The sequence below is a fragment of the Atractosteus spatula genome, chromosome 5 (genome assembly GCF_055471065.1).
Source record: "Atractosteus spatula isolate fAtrSpa1 chromosome 5, fAtrSpa1.hap1, whole genome shotgun sequence".
NCBI lineage: Eukaryota > Metazoa > Chordata > Actinopteri > Semionotiformes > Lepisosteidae > Atractosteus > Atractosteus spatula.
In genome coordinates, this window is record NC_142710.1 from 19,989,187 (window position 1) to 20,008,651 (window position 19,465).

The following is a 19,465-nucleotide window of genomic DNA, read 5'->3' on the forward strand; positions in this document are numbered from 1 at the left end:
TTGGACAACAGGTGCATCAAGATTAAAGATATTAATATTACATGCGGTGCGGTTACTGCATTGTTGCACATAAAGTAAAATCTTTGGTTCATAACCTGGTTATTAATGTATATCCTCATGCATCAGTAAACCACTCTGGGTTTAATTTGATTTTTTTGTGGAACAAAACCAAAAACAATTCACTTGATCACTCATGTGCACCATATGACCAGAGATATATTCTAGAATTTCAAAAGTTGCATGATTAACTCCCTTGCTGCCTTTCAGCAGTTTTTAAAAATATCAAAATATTGTGTCTTGAAGAAAAAACATTTTGGAAGAAATAGACACAGTACTACTTCAAAATGTGAAAGAGGCTTCAATAATAGCCACGGGTTGCTGGTCTGAGTTTATAAAGACTACAACTACAGCAGTTTTAGATCAACATTAAAAACATAAAAAAAACCTGATGAAAATACAGGATACACAATGAAGTTTAGATGCCTCTAAAGAAAAGCTCAATCTCTTATTTTGACTTTCCAGAATATGATGGTGAATTACTCTCAGTTCAGGGTTGATAAAATAATAACAGGTAGAATCAGAAAATTGTTGCCCTTGCCAAGACAGCATGCATTTGTAAGTTCAGGACTGTATTTGCATAATGTCCTATTAGTGAGGTTTATTGGAAAAATTGAACTTGGTGGGAATTTATTCAAAATCCTGGAAACAAAATTGGATTCATATCATCATAGTCACTCTGTGCATTCATTGTTAAACTGTGCTGTGAGTTGCATTCTTATGTTCACATATAAAGCTAGGTACCCCTGCATCTATAAGCTTTGTAGTGTTTGCACAAAACCTAAATTCTGCAGTAATGTTTTTCTTGAATGAGACAAAAACCCTGAATCAGCTCTTTCAGTAAGACTGCACAACACCATATAACCACATATTGTATGTAAAAACTGCAGAAAATCCTTGTTGGCTCTCAAGTCCTTGATGGTATCATCTGTCATTTTCAACTGATTTCCCTTTAACTGGAGTTCTGCTCTTAGCTTCTGTCAGAAACAATGTCTTGGTCTTATGAACTATTACAAATAATCGCATGTCTGTAACGACATTTGCTCAAATAGTTGTAAAGGATTATGCATGTATGCATGTTGTTACATCATGTTGTGTAGTGTTTATGAAAGAGTTATGAAGGCATTTTTTAGCCTCATCCCTGTAAAGCTTTGCTTTCATTTTTTCTCTGCACCATCTATTTTTCTATGGTTTCTAATGTAGCATTTAATAGAGATGCTTGAAATTCATAACTACTGTAGAACTATATTTTTGAAGGTTATCTGACACTTGAAATGACAAGGAATATTGAGGACACTGATTGACTCAAATGTGAAGGAAACAATTTTGCGTCAATGTGTGTCACATTAAACTCTTCAAGAAAACAACGCAAAGAATTTGGGGGCAAACAGCAATTTAAAAACTTCTTTTAGAAAGCTACAGGGGCTTCCATGTTGCTCTGCAAGGCTGCTGCCTAATGAGAGAAAACTAGCCAGACAGCACCCTAGGGATCCAATTCCAATTAAGTAAAAGCCACAAAATCACTTTGTATCTATTTCATACCCAGTGTGCGAACTACTTCACTGCACGTTCTATCCTATACCTCAGTAAGATTCATTTTCCCTTTTTTCGGATCATATAGATGAAAAGTAGCTATGCAGAATGAAAAAATCGGTAAAGTGCCGAATTGATAATTATACCATATAAACTCACTAGGCAACAAGAGGAAGTTACTTTTGCCTTAAAGTTTAGCGAATGTTTTTAATTATAGAAAAGTGAAAGCACAAACTTCTTAAAGTCTCAAAATAATATTTGTTATCCTTCTCACTGAATTTATAGATGAGCCATTTGAAATATCCTATGTTGATCTACGTGGGGTTGCTTTATAAAGCCTTATCAGCAGCAGCTATGTGACATGAATTTATATGATTAAAAAAATCACTGCAGTGGCTTTTAAGTCAGGTGTTTTCAGGCTTCTGCTGTCTGTCCAACCTATACATGCAGCATTCGGTAGTTTAAACTTTCAAGTAAATAATCCAAATTGTGGCATTCATCTACTAATACATTCACATGTGACAAACTGTGACTAAATATGGATATATATGTCTTTGGAAGTGTCTTAACATTGGATCTAGACTGCACATTTAAATATTTCCTTATTTTTAATATTTTATGGAGCTGTCAGCACCTGTCAGCACCAATGGAATTCACAGGTTGTTATACTATAAATCAGCCTGGAGCCTTTCAATGGTTAATGATGTCATTGAAGACCCACTGAGTTTTACTGGAAGAAGACTCAGGTCTGCATGATGAAAGCATGAAACAGATGATTCCCAGGTTTTCCTTGATGGAACAATAGCCAAGGCTCTTAAAGTCTACTTCTGGCAACTGATTTATAATTCCCTTTTGTGCATCCCGTGTCTTTGTGTTAATTTTTGCAATAGCTGAAGGAACACAACTTTTATACCATAACAGAGTGACAAATTCAATTCTTTCCAATGTTTGCTTCCATCATTTTTGCTAAGTTTCAAAAGGATAAATAATATCCAACAACACATTTTCATAACATCAAGTAAGATGAAAGATGACAGTATTTTAGTTAATGCATTTATTCAGGACATGTAGCAGACTGATTCAGTGAATTTATTACTAAATAAGTTCTAGCAAGGTGCTATAAAGATAATACAACACACAGTATGCAGAAGCCTTACAAATTCTATCTTTAATAGTTTTGCAGCAATCTGTGTTTGTTTAACTTCCTTATAAGTACCAGATGATTTAATACCAGTTACTAACCTCATTTATTGTCACATAGTAGCGTGGCTGCTGAAAGCGAGGAGCATTGTCATTGCGATCTCTTACCACAATCCGGACTTCGTGCAATATTACAGTACCAACAAGCTCATTTGTACACTGCACCTGGACCACAATGGACTGGATGGACGAGGGAGGCTGAAAGGAAAAACCCAGAGAACTGTGACTTTAAATACTTTTGAGCAAGAAATACTCATCTGCTCACAGACAGTGCAATTTACATTCTTGACCATTCACTTGGCCATTGTCAGCACGGTGGATAATGATGCAACATACAGTAGGCTGGTACAAGAAAATGTGTAACTTTGACATGGTACTGTATATGAGCTATGGCACGTTAATATTGTTAAATCATTCATGGCTAATATTTTAATTCACAGCTAATTATATAAGTGGAGTCACTGGGAAATAGGTCATTTTAGGGATCTTTTAAAAATGATTTCCACAAATAGTCAGAGCAGGTCAGACAGGCAGAGCAATATATTGGTCTGCTAAATGGAATAGAGTTTCTCCTATCGAGCAAGAAAAAAACAACAGAACTATCTGCAAGCAGAAAAACTATAAATATGTTAAGCACTTACATCTCTGTCGAGAACACGGCCAGTGCTGTTAAGATAAAGCCTTTGTCGTACTGGATCCAAAATCACCCAGTGATCGTAGTTGTCCCGAAGGGATAAAGAGATAGTTCTTTGTGGACCTTCCACTCGTCCTTTGATTTGCATATTATCAACCAGGAGTGTCCCTAAAAATAAAGGGCATCATACATATGTAGTAGTATCTGGCAATAAAACATAATATCTTGCACAAAGATAAAAAACAGTTGAGCACCTTTTGAAAAATTAGTGGGGTTCCACCACACAGGAATATGATATTCTGCCCAATCAGATAATCTCGGTTAGCTAAATAATGCAATAAATATGATGGACTAAAAGAGTGCAGTGCTTCGACTGATCCAAGGTTTTATCTTACCATATTCATGAGCAATACCAACATGAATAAAGTCCCATGCATTTCATCATGTACGGCACATTATAATTCCATTTTATAAAAAGGGAAATTGAACATTTTCCAGGTTTTAGAATTGGAGAGGTCTTATTTTGCAAGCACATAAAATCAAAACTACTAAAGTAATGTTTACACAATCATGGTTTAAATGCTTTAAACAGGAATTTTTGCTTCTATTATTGATTCCAAATGCAGCTTTGTTATATACAGATTAATCAAATTTATCACCAGCATGTGTTAAAACCACCAAAATATGAAAACAGCTGTTATTATTTATACACTTATATACTTAGATACTGCTTTTAGCTTCTTAACTAGCACCTCCCAATGAGCAGTTTCCTTTATATTTATTCATTTTATTAAATACCCAGTCATCAGAAAATGTAACCCTAGTGGTAATGGGTCTTTCATGAGTTATGACCTGGTTACATACTGTACAGTATGAAAAACCTGGTGATATTCAAAATATATGGAGAAATGGCCACCCTTTTCTGGATTCAAAATCATTTCCTTTTTAAAATTCCAAATTAACAATACATTTTTATGTCTTTACGCTTGCCTATAAAACACTTCAATAAAATCCTGACATGTTGTTCCTCCAGCGTGACCTTCACCATCCCCGTTTCAGGCTTTGCTGTTGGTAATTACTAGATCTTTGAGGGTGCCTACTAACTGGGACAGACGGGACCCCTGAGTTGACCCCTTTACATTGGTTAAATCACTTGCACACAGCCCAAGTTCAACAAATTTAATTGGTTGCCTCTGGGAAACTGTTGGATGGTGCACCTTTTTTCAAAACTGCTTCACTAAAGATTGAACTGGGGGCACAAATGTATACACTTCTCTTTACTTCTTATTTAATCAGTCTTTCTAAAGTAAGGTTAGGTCTATAACTGAGAAATGGATACTTGCCAGACAAGGTGTATTTGAAAACAACCGGCCTGTTTCAACTACTCTCATGCAAGCTCCGCTGTGGAGGAAAGGAAGATGCATCTCCAAGGAAATGTCTTCTGCATTACCCCCTTTGCACTTCTTGTACCCTGGTATAATGTCGCTTGCACTAATTCCCATTGAGAGGTTAACTGAGGGCTTCTGAGTCACTCAGGGACTTGAAACAAACTCAGACTTCAGAAGGCTCTGTTACGTTGCTGATGTAAAATCCTTTTTCCGAGGCTGCTTTCCTACGAGTGCCAGTGAACAGTGCTTATGACAACGAAAACAAACTTTCATTTCAGAGTCTAACGTAATGGGTATTGAGGTTGCTGTGCATGTAAAAGAGATCCACAGTTTCTGTTTTGTTAGACTAAGAGGTTGATCAATAAATCAGTTTCTTCTGGAATGATAGCTTGAGAAATTCTGTATAACTATTCAAAAGAACAACTTTAGAATTTTAGATTGTGATGACATTTAAAACAATGCCAGGCCAAACAACCTGGTCTATAGTATAGGCAGTGTGCAAAACATACCGCAGAAAATAGATTCCGTCCTTAGTGAAGCACTTATAGCTACTATTTTGGGTTAAGACTAAAAACACACTTCATACAAGATTCATTTGCATTCCTGTTAAAGACTCTTTCCCTCAGAGGCAAGATGACATAAATCTTTCTCTCCCTGTGAGTGCTAATATCCCTGTGCTATACAGCTTCTTTGTCTTATTTTTTTAATTACCAATCCCCAGCCCCAGTTAGATGGAAGTGTAGTTTCTTCTCCATCTCGTTTTTCATGCTGGTGTAATTCAGTGGGCCGACAATTGTTTTGCAGGAAATACATGGTTTCTAAGCTTTCTGATGGTCTAACAAATACAAGACTTTATGAAAAATGAGTTACATGTTCCTGAATCATAATACACAAACTATACAAGACAGTCTTCCGCAAATACTGAATAAAAATATTAATGTAGATGAACCATACAAAAATAAAAATACCTAGTCTACAGATTTTTCTTAAAGCATCTGAGAGTTACCTTCATATGACATGGCATTTCTCAAGAAATGCATCTCAAAACCTCTCATTTCTTGCAAACTGTGCCTTATGAAGCCAATACTTTGTATTGTGATGTACTATAAAATACAATGTATTTTAAAGATAATACATTAAGTATGTGAATTTTTAAAGCAAATACTGAATTTATAAGTTAAAAGGATAAAAATAAACACCAAATGCTCCCCACTTCATTCACTCCCAGCCATTAAATTTGCAATGACTCAGAGTGAAAAATACAAAGTAACATATAGTTACCATATGTCAAATACCCTTAGATGCAAACCTTCTCGTGTATAGTTGGAAAATCATTTATTCTGAAGACAGTAATTTGCTCCCATACCAGTAGCGAAAACACTTACAGTATGTCCTGTGCCCTTTCTGTTTTGCAAGTTGTTGTCCTTACATGCAGGTGAAAGAAACAGAAATAATGCTAATATTCTCAGCAACACTTTGAGTTCCCTTTCTCGCTTACCAAAGTTGAAATAATAAAATACTGTTTCTATTTTAACTATGTGTCAGAAACTATTATTTGCCTGTTTTTTTTGCTGTTGAGGTTTATGTCTAAGAGCTATTGACTGCCTACAATTGTTAAATCATCAATATCTAGCAGAAGAAATTAATTCAGAATTACAGAAATTCTGGCTATACATATTTTAAATGTTTAGTACATATTGAATCAGTGGATTCTGTCTTCATCACCATCACCATTAGTCTCTGTTGGCATACTGCCCATTGATTTGATAGATAATACTTTTCCATTTTGTTCTATCCAGTGCCATCTGACTAAACCTGTATAGATCCTTCTGACATTGGTTTTCTCTATCACCCACCCACGTTCTTGTCCCTTTTGTTCTTCCCTGCCATGATGCCAAACACTGCTGTCTTTTTCAGCCTGTCATCATTCATTCTGCAGTTGTGTCCAAGCAGTTTCAAAGGTCTTTCCATTAAAGTCAGTCACAATGATCTTTTCACTCCCTTTGTCTTTCTCACCGCATTGTTCATTGTTTTCTGTTGCCATCTTATGCTTGAGACTCCTGTAACACTTCATTTAGAAATCCATCAGCATTTCCATGTCTCTCTTCTTATACAGTATGACCACATCTACACATCATTCTGTGTAATAGCTCAATGAGGAAACAAACATTCTTATTATCTGTAACTTATAATATTCCGGCAAGGACGTATCTAATCATAAGATCAGTAGAAAGGTTACAAACAAGAGGAGTCCATTTGGCCCATCTTGCCCATTTGGTATTTAGTAGCTAATTGATCCAAAGATCTCATCCAGCTTTTTCTTGATCTCCTTCAACAACAAGGCTGAGTTTACAAAAGTTTAGGTAAAGATGTGTTAAATGCACATTTACTGTACATTTCCATTTGCATCCACTGGTAAGTCTGAAGAAATCCACTGTGCTGACTTTGTCACTGCCTTTGTAGATTTTGAATACTTGTATCAGGTCCCAAAGACTGTGTTTATGTAAAGACCTTGGATATTATTAATCACTATCTTGGAAACTGGCTTTTTCATGTTTAGCTGAAATGGTTCCCTTATCAAGATGACCCTATCCATAAGTCATCAAAAGCTTACTCAATCTTTGAACTCTGAAATAATATTCTGCTCACTTGAAGAAATCAGAATGATTGTAAATTAATTACATCATTTCCAATGTCAAACCTTTGGAATTCTATTTAATCACTATAGGTGCAGTTTAGAGTCATAAGTACTACAGGAGATTTGCACACAAACAGAATTTTACAAAGTGGGTATCCTGCTCTTATCCTTGCCTACAGTATGTATTGTAAAATTGCTTGGAGGACCTCCTTTCTGACACATCTATCACAGGTGTGCTACCAGCTTGCCAAGCACTGCAATCACATGCACCAGCTGGGATGGGACACACCTGACACTACACAATGCAAGTTAAATGTGCAGTTACAGCTGCTTTTAGGTAAGAGGAATTTTACTGTTCACTGTACTGCAAAAACACAGGCCAAAAATATTTTAATTACCCCTCAATGTGACACCAAGAACCATCTGGCTATATATATACTGCAAACGAACAAGTAATAGGTTTATTCCATGCTGAAAAAAAGAAGAGAGAAAACACAATGTTTCGGCCGTGGAGCCTGAACTATATATATACTGTACAACCAAAGCAGAAAAAAAAAATCATTAAGTGGTGAAAGATGAATAACAAATACCTCAATACCGTGTAATCATTTTTTCATCACAAATGCTGGATTAGGAATTCCAAACTTGGACAGTTCCATTCGAATCAAATGTATCTGGAATGTAGTTATAAAATCTAAAGAATCTGTTTCACGTAATGTGTGGTATCAATACAGTGTCTGACCATACAGTAGGTAAGAAGTAAGAAGAAAACCATGTCTGAACAACATATACAGTATATATAAACATTTATGAGCAGTAAATGCTGAAAGTTAAAATAATTTAAGGCTATAAAGCAAAACGTATTAATAAAAACATTTATTAAAACGTAAGATTTTTTTAGTATTTTACTCCAACTGCAGATTATACAGTACAATTAATGAACTGATAAATTAAAGTAACAGTAACAAATATTTAGCTTGTTGTTAAATGAAACAATAGTGTCATTATAGTGAGTTTCTAACAGAAAAACACAAAATGCAGAAATTAAATGGAGGAAGGGTGCTCTGTATTGCAGTTACACCTGCTCTAGATACAGTTCTGCACACTTACCTTCATTCCAAACACGTGAAGCTACTGTATGTAAATAGGAATGAATGAGACTTCTGAGCAACTAAGCCATCTAAGTTATCCATCTGCTTCGAACAGGATTTAATTTCAGCTTTTACAGTTCACAGAAACAGATTTCTTCATCCTAAGTAAGATTTGTAAGCAACATGAAGATAATCCCCTCCACACCCATGCTACTCTCTCACAAGGATAAAGAAATGCAACAGAAGATGCACTTGTGTGCCTACAGTAGAAGGAGCTACTGTTGTTTCTCTCCAATGCTATCCTAGTGCCAATATTTTGACAAAGATACAAATGCCATTAACACTTTACACTGGTTGATTGATTTTTAGTCATTTGACAATCATAAGCATTCAAAACCTTGTGTGTAAAGTTAGCAGTACAAATGTACATTTTTTTTACCTAAAAATATTATGTTTTGATATCCCAGCATCCAGATAATTCTTAGATCCATTTTTAATATTTTTTATGTAAAGAACAGGCATATTTTAGCCTATTTTAGGCATATTTTAGAGAGTTGTGATGTACCAGTAATTTTCTGTACTGAAAGTATCATATTAATGTTCTGTCAGACAGAGTCCCTGTATGACATCCACAGTGGAGGACTGGATTGATTGCCCATGATGCCGAATCTGAATTCAAGTTTATTTTTATCTGGGGAGACATCCAGAAGATTTGGTATTGCAATCTAACAAAAGCAATACTACGAGTTTAAAAGCTGCAGATAAAAAAAAAGAAGTCTATTCAGTTTCAATTGATAAACTTCAGAACATTTGCAGAATTAAGTGTGAATTTAAAGAATGTGGTTGAAAAATAGAGGAGAACAGACTACACACATTGAAATCAATGCTGGATTTCTAATAGTTAAGGACAACTTGTTTACCAATAGTTGTATCTTTCTCAGATCAGTAGGGAGTGGTAAAGTGTAGCGGGTAAGACTTTGGATTCATTACAGACAGGTTGTGGGTTCAACACCGCAGTGTGGGTTCAGACACTGCTGTTTGTTATTGAATGTGTTGAACCAATTGCCTCAGTCCACTGAGCTATACAAGTAGGGTCCATTTCATTCAGTAGTGGATAGGACTCAAATGCTGTCTAGTCCACTTTACACTACAGTAAATCTGGTATGGACATTTTTACTGCAATCATCACAATATTACAGTGATGTAATACAATATTATAATAATCTGTTAACCAAAAGAATTCACTATACCATTAAGTCTACACATGTCTATAAAAATGTAATGCATGATAGAGGATTTTTACATCACAACGATCAACAACAATATTGTATATACAGTATGTTAGTGTTTTTACTACTAATGAATGTAACTGATAATGTTTTTCAAAACACATACTGTAATGTATGTAAATGAAATACACATTATACATGACTTACTGATCTGTAAGAAGGTATATGTATACTGTATACTTATTACTGTATACTTATACTTATTACTGTATCACTTATTTTGGTCACGTGATGCGATCAGATTCATTGGAGAAAGCAATGATGCTTGGAATGGTCAGTGGAACAAGAAGACGAGGCCGCCAAAGAACGCGGTGGCTCGACGCCATCAAAACGGACACTGGCTTAGGCATAGAACAGCTGAAAGGGAAAGTCCAAGACCGGAAAGCGTGGCGAGAGATGGCCTATAGAATCGCCGAGAGTCGGATCCGACTGACCGGATAACATCATCATCATCATACTGTATACAGATACAGACCTACTGTATGTACTGTATACTGTACTGTATGTGTATTTTGTAAGGAATGAATAACTTCCACAGTAGCATTCCATCATCCATAAGCTATTATACCTCCTGCCAGACATCATAATAATGTAGTTGCATTCTGTATCAAGGCACTTGTGTGTTAAAATACACTGGTGAGCTAAAATATTTAGGTGAATGTTGGTAATAGGATATGTTGACATTTCATCCATAAATCCCATGCTCACTTTTGACACCGCAACTTGAAAGCAAAGGAGCAATCAATAGTTACCTTTAGATGTAATATTTTTTTAGCAGCAGAACTTTTAAACCCTCAGAGTCTCAATATATTTTATTTTATTTACCAAAAGGCTTCCTAAATTGAACTTTTAAGAAAATCACAATATAATTATAATTATATACATTAAAAATACAACATACAGTAAAGTGGCGTGGGACTCTTTTACATAGCTAGGCATCTTCAAAAAACAGCGGCAAAGGGCATTTACTGTATGCAGATTGTACCCTTTAGCTTTAGGCATAAATAACAGAGATGATACATATCAGGTCATAACTCCAAGTCAAAGTAGAGTCTGCTGTGGAACACTTACACACAGAGATGAAGCAATGCACCAGAAGATCTCATTCTGCCTCGCATGCCAGATGAGCTTCCAGAACATAACTAAGTAGAACTAAGGCTGTGTGTTTACGGCATTTCCAAAAGAAACCCACCTGCCTTTACAGGGAGTCTCATGAAAGTGACACCCCTCAGGGTGAAGACTTGCTGAACATCCTTTTTTGATAATTAAACACTGGCCATCCAACCACAATAAAGCAACAAAAAATGTCCCAAGATGATGATAATAATAATAAAAATAATAATAATAATAATAATAATAATAATAGATACATCAGCATCAAAACCATCTCACTTTGTGAACACTTTGCTTCAACATTACCTATTACTGCTTTAATCTAAGAGAATACACATGATGTACAGTATAGCTGCCTTAGACTGCTGGTTTCATAATACAAAGAAACTTTGCTGGTTTGAAGGCACCCTGTTAAATTACTTGAACAATACGAAATGCTAAACAAAATAATAATGAATTAAATGGGAGGATCCTTTAAATATCGGGGATACAGAGCAATTAACTTGCAAGTTCTTTCTGTACATGATTCATTGTAGTATAGAATAAAGGCTCTTTCATGTCAACAAATGAAAACATCTGATCATACAGTATCTTGAAGTTAATGGACTTTGTTTAGGAGGTGTTAATCTGACAAATATTTCAAAGCCCACAACTTTTTTTCTAAAATAATGACCAAAATGCATGAACTTTAATAACAAACTATGTCTAATAAAACATTTTCATAACAATGTCATAAAAACTGTGGTACACCTCGTTCTAGCGGATATAAATTGAATTAATATTTTTTATTGAAAAGGTGTCTTTTATTAAAATGCTAGATCAGGGGGAAATGAGTCAAACAGTCTATTATAAAAATGGGTTAAAAATGTTAGCTTAAATGTTTGAATTATGCAGTCAGAATGGGCAGAATGTTAATTGGTGTAATTTAATTTGGTCTAAAATCAACTGGATGTTAGAGCAGGTACATCCTAATGATGCATAACACACATTTAAATGATTCAGTGGTTTAATTTTTGGTGGAAGCATCAGCTTCAGTCATTGGTATTCAAGAACAGAATCATCACTTTCTTGACAGCAAGTGAAGCATGTACTTTGAATTACTTAAACAGTATTTTTTTTTCAAAAAACATGATTTCTCTGAAACAAAGTACATGTTGTAAAGGTTAAAAGAATACAAAGCAGAACTATTAGGTGGGTATTAATGTACAATGATCCATAAAGTAAGATGAAATAATAACAACATTTATGAACTTATAATGTTCCTGGCATATTTGTCCTTAAAGCTAAACATTAATGAGGGATATTAAAAACCTGTACTGTGTTTTCCTGTTTCTGCTCCATATCTCTTACCTCATTAAATCTTGTGTTATTGCTCCCTTTAGCAGAAGCTTTAAGTATCAGATTTCTGTGAAGGTCTCATGGAGGTCAACACTGTCACCTAATAAGAGTTGCCCAAGACCAGTAGGTGTCAGTCCTTTTTATAATTAATTTGAAATCACTCTTGGACACGATACTAATCTCTAGGACTTGATGTACCATCACATGTTTAATGAAGGATAAAGCTCATAAAAAGGTAACTTTTATACAGCATTAAGCAAGTAATCGATGCTTTTGTATACTTTAAAAGGCACAAGCTACGCTTCCAATATTCACTGGGATCCCTCACTATTATATTATTTTCTCAAGTTAGAATATTGTCTCATTAGACATTTTAAAGTTCAACAGCATGATCTTTCATTGACCCAGAATCAAGCACACATTGAGAAATGTTAATATTCTCTTGAGTCTCTCACCAGATAAATAACAGCATAGTCCTACAACTGAAGAAGGAATGTCAGATCAATAGTAATATTCAATTTAGAATTTATATGCCCTCCAACACAAACAAATGGGGTAATAATGTGTTTTGTTTTATTTCTGAATAAAAATTAAATTCATTAAACATGTTAACACATACTCAATGAGATGCTGTATGAAGTAAGAGGACATTTTCAGTGTAGTGTAGTGTAGTTTTTTACCTATAGGATTTATATTACAGTTAATTTTATTTCTAGGACTTGTCTTCAATTTCGAAACACTGGAAACTTAATTTGAAAGTATTGTGAGACCTCACTTTACAGAAATGTTTTTGCTTGTGTCAACTCAAAGCTTAGTAATTCCCTGTGAGCAAGGGAGTAGCAACACAGTAGTGCAACCTGCCAGGGAAGCAGAATCATGAATTTCAAGCAAGAGTGGGAATGAGTGACGTGACTTGAAGTTCATGACTACATGGATTAAAGTTTGATTTCAGGGTTGCTGGAAGAAAGCAGAGGGAGTTGGGAGTACAGATTATTATATGTAACAGAAGACACTTGTAATATTGAAAATGTTTATAAGAGTGCTAGCTCTGTTGTCATAGGCCAAGACAAAAAAAAGAGATTCTATGATACATTCCTGGACTTCAGTCATATTTGTTGAGATCAAGGACTCTGCTAGGTCTGCTTTGTTTCTTTCTATGTATTTCAATAAGATACCTAACAAAGCCCTAAAACCACTTTTTAAATTTTGCACTCACTACAAAACTTTTGACCCCTAGTGTATTTTTCTTCTACAAGGACTTTGCTGTCCTACAGTATGTTTATAGAACTGAGCAAGCAAAATGTTAAGCATTATCTTTTGGATCTCTATAGAGTATCAAAGTTACAAACAGAACATGCAAAACCCTACACATTTCATTACTGCTGAGGTAAGATAAATGGAATCTGTAGGTTCTTGTGCTATAAACTAAAGGCCTACATAAGAGCTGTCCTCAAAACAAGAAGACAATCAGATTACATTTTAACCTGATTACCACCTACTCTTTATAATCATCTGTGCAAACAGGCACAGCGGGATTTATTTTATGTTATCTTTGCAAAATGAAGTTGCTCCCATTGAAAGTTTTTAATTTCTCTGTGTTCAATTTGTTGATCTGTAATAGGGACAGCCTATTGAAAAATACAGCATGTGGTGTGCTAAAATAAAATGAGAATTGTAAAACACTTTACTAAGAGTACATGATTATGGATCTCAACAGAACTTACTTAGAAGCTAATAATAATAATAATAATAATAATAATAATAATTGGTTAAACTTATATAGCACTTTTCTGGACACTCCACTCAAAGCGCTTTACAGGTAATGGGGACTCCCCTCCACCACCACCAATGTGCAGCATCCACCTGGATGATGCAACGGCAGCCATAGTGCGCCAGAACGCTCACCACACATCAGCTATTAGTGGGGAGGAGAACAAAGTGATGAAGCCAATTTATAGATGGGGATTATTAGGAAGCCATGTTTGGTAAGGGCCAATGGGAAATTTGGCCAGGATGCCGGGGTTACACCCCTACTCTTTTCAAGAAATGCCATAGGACTCCCCCACAGAGAGCCGAGACTTCGGTTTTACGTCTCATCCGAAGGACAGTGCCTTTTAGGAACCAGATAGACCACAGGGTGAGTGCCCCCTGCTGGCCCCACTAACACCTTAGTTTTTCCCACAAGGTCTCTAATCAAGGTACTGACCAGGCTCACACCAGCTTCAGTGGATTGCCAGTTGGGAGTTGCAGGGTGATATGGCTGCTTATTTTACCTTTTTGTGCATCTAAAGTTTGTAAACTCGTATCATATACAGTATACAGTGCCTTGCAAAGTATTCACCCACATGATTTCACATTTTGTTGAATTGCAAACTATTGCAATTATACACCTGATTGAAAGTGACAGGTGTATTTATTATGAAATCATGTGAACCACTCTTTTTGCACACATTCAAAAAGGCCATTCAATACTTACGTGACTTGCCAAAGTAATTTTGTGCACCTGAACTATTTTACCTATACCATGACAGAGAGGGTGAATACTTCTGCAATCAATATGTTTTAGTTTTCAATTTTTCTATGCAGGTTTTGCTGTCATTTAGCATCTTTCACTCATAAAAGTATTAATTTTGAGCATTCAAAATGCTCTGAAAATTCACTTTAAAATCTGTACAATGTACATGTTTTGCCATTCAACAAAATGGGACATCATTGAAATGGGGTGATTGCCTTTGCAAGGCAGTATACAGTTTCTATTGTATTCATAATCATTGCAGCTTCTGTTCTGAACTCCCAAGCTAACCTAGAAGGGTGTTCATTCTCAGACACATATATACTGTATGCTAGCACTAAAATGTATGTGTATGTACAGTGTGCAGGAATGAAAAGAAAAGGTTTCTGTCATGTCCTTAGTAAAGATAATACACTTCTCTTTCCATATGATAATATCCTTTGGAAATCCTTATAGTGTATGTCATGGCACCTTTACACTTGTGTATTTATTATAAAAGGAAGCTATTCCCATTATTACAGAAGAAGCAGCAGACATCTCTTCAAATTCATTATGTAGCTGACACGCTGTGTTAAAAAGTGAAATTAAGAGTTTCACAATGACTTATTTTTATTTAGACCCCCCTACTGAAAGATTTACCATCTGTCTGAAAATGAAATAATTATAACAATCTTCACATAGCAGGAATAAATGGAAAATGAAAAGATTGAAATTCAAAGATGCAATACAAATAATAGGGCGTTTTTGTTTACTTGAAAGAAGAAATTGTTTGTTCACAGCAGTCTGGCACATTACTACTGCACTCAAATCAATTAAATGATGATGATGATAATTTGTATGTAAATGATGATCCATGTACAGTATTTGAAAAAAGACAACAGCACATATTGCATAACATTGCAGAGGCTTTAAACACAATGCACAAATATTACAACATTTCTCTTACATACAGAATTATTTTCCATTATTATCATTTTTCTCTAATGTTAGAAGACATTTAATTATCAATTCCATTCGATAAAAATGAAACTCCAAAAGGGAAATTTGATTAAATTGTATTATGAACCTAAGTTTGCCTTTACTTTTTCTTAGTTATTCTAAGACTAAAATCTTTTCTTCCTAATTTCACTGAAAATACTAAGCCTTTGAGATCATGCTCTTCCAAAACTCATACAGTAACTGTGTTGATGTTTAATAGAAATCCTGCAGATTTCATGTATCATTTAACATTCACTGCTGGAACTAGCTGGCAACAAGCACAGACAATCAAGCAATTTCATTGAAATTAAGTGAAAAGTTAGAACAACAAAGACAATTAGTTACAGTTTAAAAAATCATGCTACAGTGTCATCAGCTCTTACAGTGTTTTGGAAGAGTTTACTGTCACCAAAAAGATTTTCATGCGCCTATCAAAACCTCATTCCAGCACATATCAAGGATTACATACTGTATACAGTGTTTTCTATCATTAAATTGAATATCATTCTAATTCTTCAAAACACTTTCAGCTTTTTCCTGAGAGATTTTAGCTTAAATTCACTTACCAACCACATATTTTTTCCTTAAGACTACTTTTTGTCTCAAAAGGAATTTGCACTTATTTTATTGTTGATTAAGTCATGCTAGAGAAGGACAGAAACGAGTGGACTTTAAACTTGCAAATTTATTTTTTATTAAATTACATGATGCTTTCAGATATTCAAGAACTCTATACTAACTTAATAATACAGTACATTCTGTTCAGTTCTTCCTGTTAACAGATTTACTATGGAAATATAAACATCTCTTTTAGTGCTTGATTATGAAATGTTATTTAATGCAAGTGTGTGCTGAAACAAACTGGTGAAACAATAATGGAAGTACTTCATGGTTCACAGGCAATAAAAATCCTAAAAGAAAGTATGCTTTAAAGAAGGAAATCAAAGAGAAATATCAATCACAGAAAAAGGCTAAAGAACAAAATGCCAATATACAGTATATCAATTAATTAGACATGTTGGATAGGAGGACTGACACCGCTTCTTTTTTATTGACAAAATAAAAGAAAAAACAGGGAAACAGGAGTGTGCAAATTATAAAAAAGTATAAAGCCCTTCCAGAGTCTGCCAGCTTCCACATCAGATATGGATATACCACAGTGCTGGTTCTCTGACATATCACACTCTCCACCATAATCAAAACTAATACTTTCTAAGCATCCTTTACTTAATAAAGACATTTCACTCAGCATGGTCTGTTCAGATGCTTGTGAGCATTCATCAGCAAGATCCTGAAACTGAAGCAATGCACAACAGAGGTACTTGTCAGGTGGATTATTAAATAAATGACTGCTTCTGACAGACCTTCAGAACCTGTTTTCTGTAAAACTATTTCTGTAAAATATTTCTCTGTACTTTTCATTTAAAAAAAAGATTAGAAAATTGTTGGCTGTCAGCACAGTAATGTACATCTGTCCTACTGAAAACAACAGTCGTGATCTGAATATGATTTGCATGAACACCCTTTACATTATGTAAGAATTACAGATGTATCACATTTTTATTCAGCTCAAAAAAATTCCCGTGTTGTAGTGGTGGTGGTAACACACTACACTACTACTTATAATAAAAATAATAAAGGTTGAGAAAAACTTTCCAAATTGAAAAAAATGTTTTTTAATCAAGACCTATCACTCTAATCCCTGTGAAATCACCTTAGGCTGTAAACCCCCATTAATCCAAAAGAAATTAGTAAATTGTTGGTATGAAACAGTACAGTATACTGTATAACAGTTGGGCTGTGGGCCTGCGTGATGGAATTCACACTCATTAGTACAAATGTCCTCTGCAAGCTGGTAAAATGCACCCATTCATAAACAGCGTACGGAACCAGGTCTCTGCGAGGAGGAATAGCAGGGACAAGAGAATAATCAATTGCTTTTATCCCACATTCTTTAATTATATTTTTCAGCCCTATAATTATTAGTACTGTAGGTACACACAAAGCTCCTTTTCAAATCTATGATGGGAAAAGACAGCTGCAAGGTCTGTCTTGACACTCAGATAACCATTTCAAAAGCCTCAAACTAATTGATTGACTCAATCAGCTGCTATAACCTCTATTTGCAGTGCTGGCCAATTGACCTTTTAATGCTTCATCACTTTCCTTAAAAATGCTGAGGTAAGGACAGGCACTGTGTATACAACATAAGACACATGGGGTTTAGCTTTATACAGTACTGTATGTGCAGAAACTAAACAAAGAAAATCAGACCTGATATCAGCTTGAACCTTCTGAAGAGCTGTCAAACTGAGGCCTTCACTATTATGTAATTATAGTGTCAATATGCCACTGTTAGTAAGAGTAAGTGGTGGTTAACCCCAGTGTCCTGGCTAAATTCCACTTTGGGCTTTCACTATCAGGCCTCCTTCATTTTCCACCTTAATTGAACTGGTGAAGCAATTTCTCGCTCCTCCACATGATCTACTGTGTAGTGGGGTTGCTGGAGCATAATGGCCACAGTGGTGAATGAAGTAGGTTCCCTCCTACAGTATGTGTGAAGAACTTAGGGGTCCTTTGGGATGAAAAGTGCTATAGAAATGCAGTTTGCTATGGCATGTCGGCATTGGGTGGATTATAATATTCTTATTTTCCCTGAGCTTCAAGCTGCTTGTATGATGCCTCACGTGTTGGTTCTCCGACCTCCAACTTTGTATATTTCCTTCATTTCCAATACTTCTGATTAGATCAATATCCAATGTCCTTCTTTATGGAGCTGTAATTGATTGTAATTTGCCCATGTGCTTTAGTCTGCCCCTCCTTCACCTTTGACTTTGATAGTGCTGTCTAAGCACAAGGATAGCTTCAGACTGCCCCAGTTTTATCTGTCCACTAACCCTGTCTTAACCATTCATATTCCCACCCCAGTCCCCCATTAACGCAGCACAATGCCTCAGTGAGACTCGACATGCAATCTGTAGCACACTCCAATTAACGACCCCATTGCCCCCTCCCTCAACGGACAGTAGTAATGTGTGAAATTCCACACTTGGCAGGATTACATAAATACACAAGAGCACAAGCTAGTGAACACACTACATAATAAGAAGGTAATTTGTACTCAAAAGATGAGCAATAATCACAATGTCATCGGAGCTGGCTCAAGTTTTTTTTTTTGTGGATTTCCAGAAACACAAGAGGAGGTCAAACCTCTCTGTGTTAGTGATCTAAAAGTCCTTACTGGATTTTTTTTGTTATATGGTATATACCCTGACAAAATAACATAGAATTGTCCTTTTTAATGAAGTCTTTATGAACATTATTTAATTCATTTATCTTAAGATTGTGCTTTATTACTAGAGAATACTTCTTCAGGCTACACATGATATAAATCAAGAATTTGCTAGGACAAGATAAGTATTAAGGAAATAACCTCCCAGTTTACTATGGACTTGATTTGCTTTCATTACCCAAGAAACAATGTGTTCAACATTGCTGTCTCACTATTTCTATTAGTACCCAAAGACAGCCCCTATCCCTTATCCCCAGATTGAAATCTCTTCAATCCGATTAAGTCTGTTTGGAGATTGGGAAAAATGCATTAGCTTTCTCATAAAAACCAACAGTTTTCTCTTCTTGATAAAATCTAGTTTAAATGGTAAATTTATAAGTAGACTCTGGCATCTGTCAAACT

General features: G+C 35.3%; 1 protein-coding gene across 1 annotated transcript in view; it reads right to left on the bottom strand.

The window, feature by feature from the left end:
* The window catches only part of pcdh15b (protocadherin-related 15b), a 190,866-nt gene that overhangs the window by 157,531 nt on the left and 13,870 nt on the right, over positions 1 to 19,465 (bottom strand). The window contains exons 3-4 of the mRNA XM_088915772.1: positions 3,432 to 3,592; positions 2,833 to 2,988 (exon numbers count right to left, since the gene is read on the bottom strand). Of these exons, the coding sequence (XP_088771898.1) occupies positions 2,833 to 2,988; positions 3,432 to 3,592 (317 nt within the window). The remainder of the gene's footprint in view (positions 1 to 2,832; positions 2,989 to 3,431; positions 3,593 to 19,465) is intronic.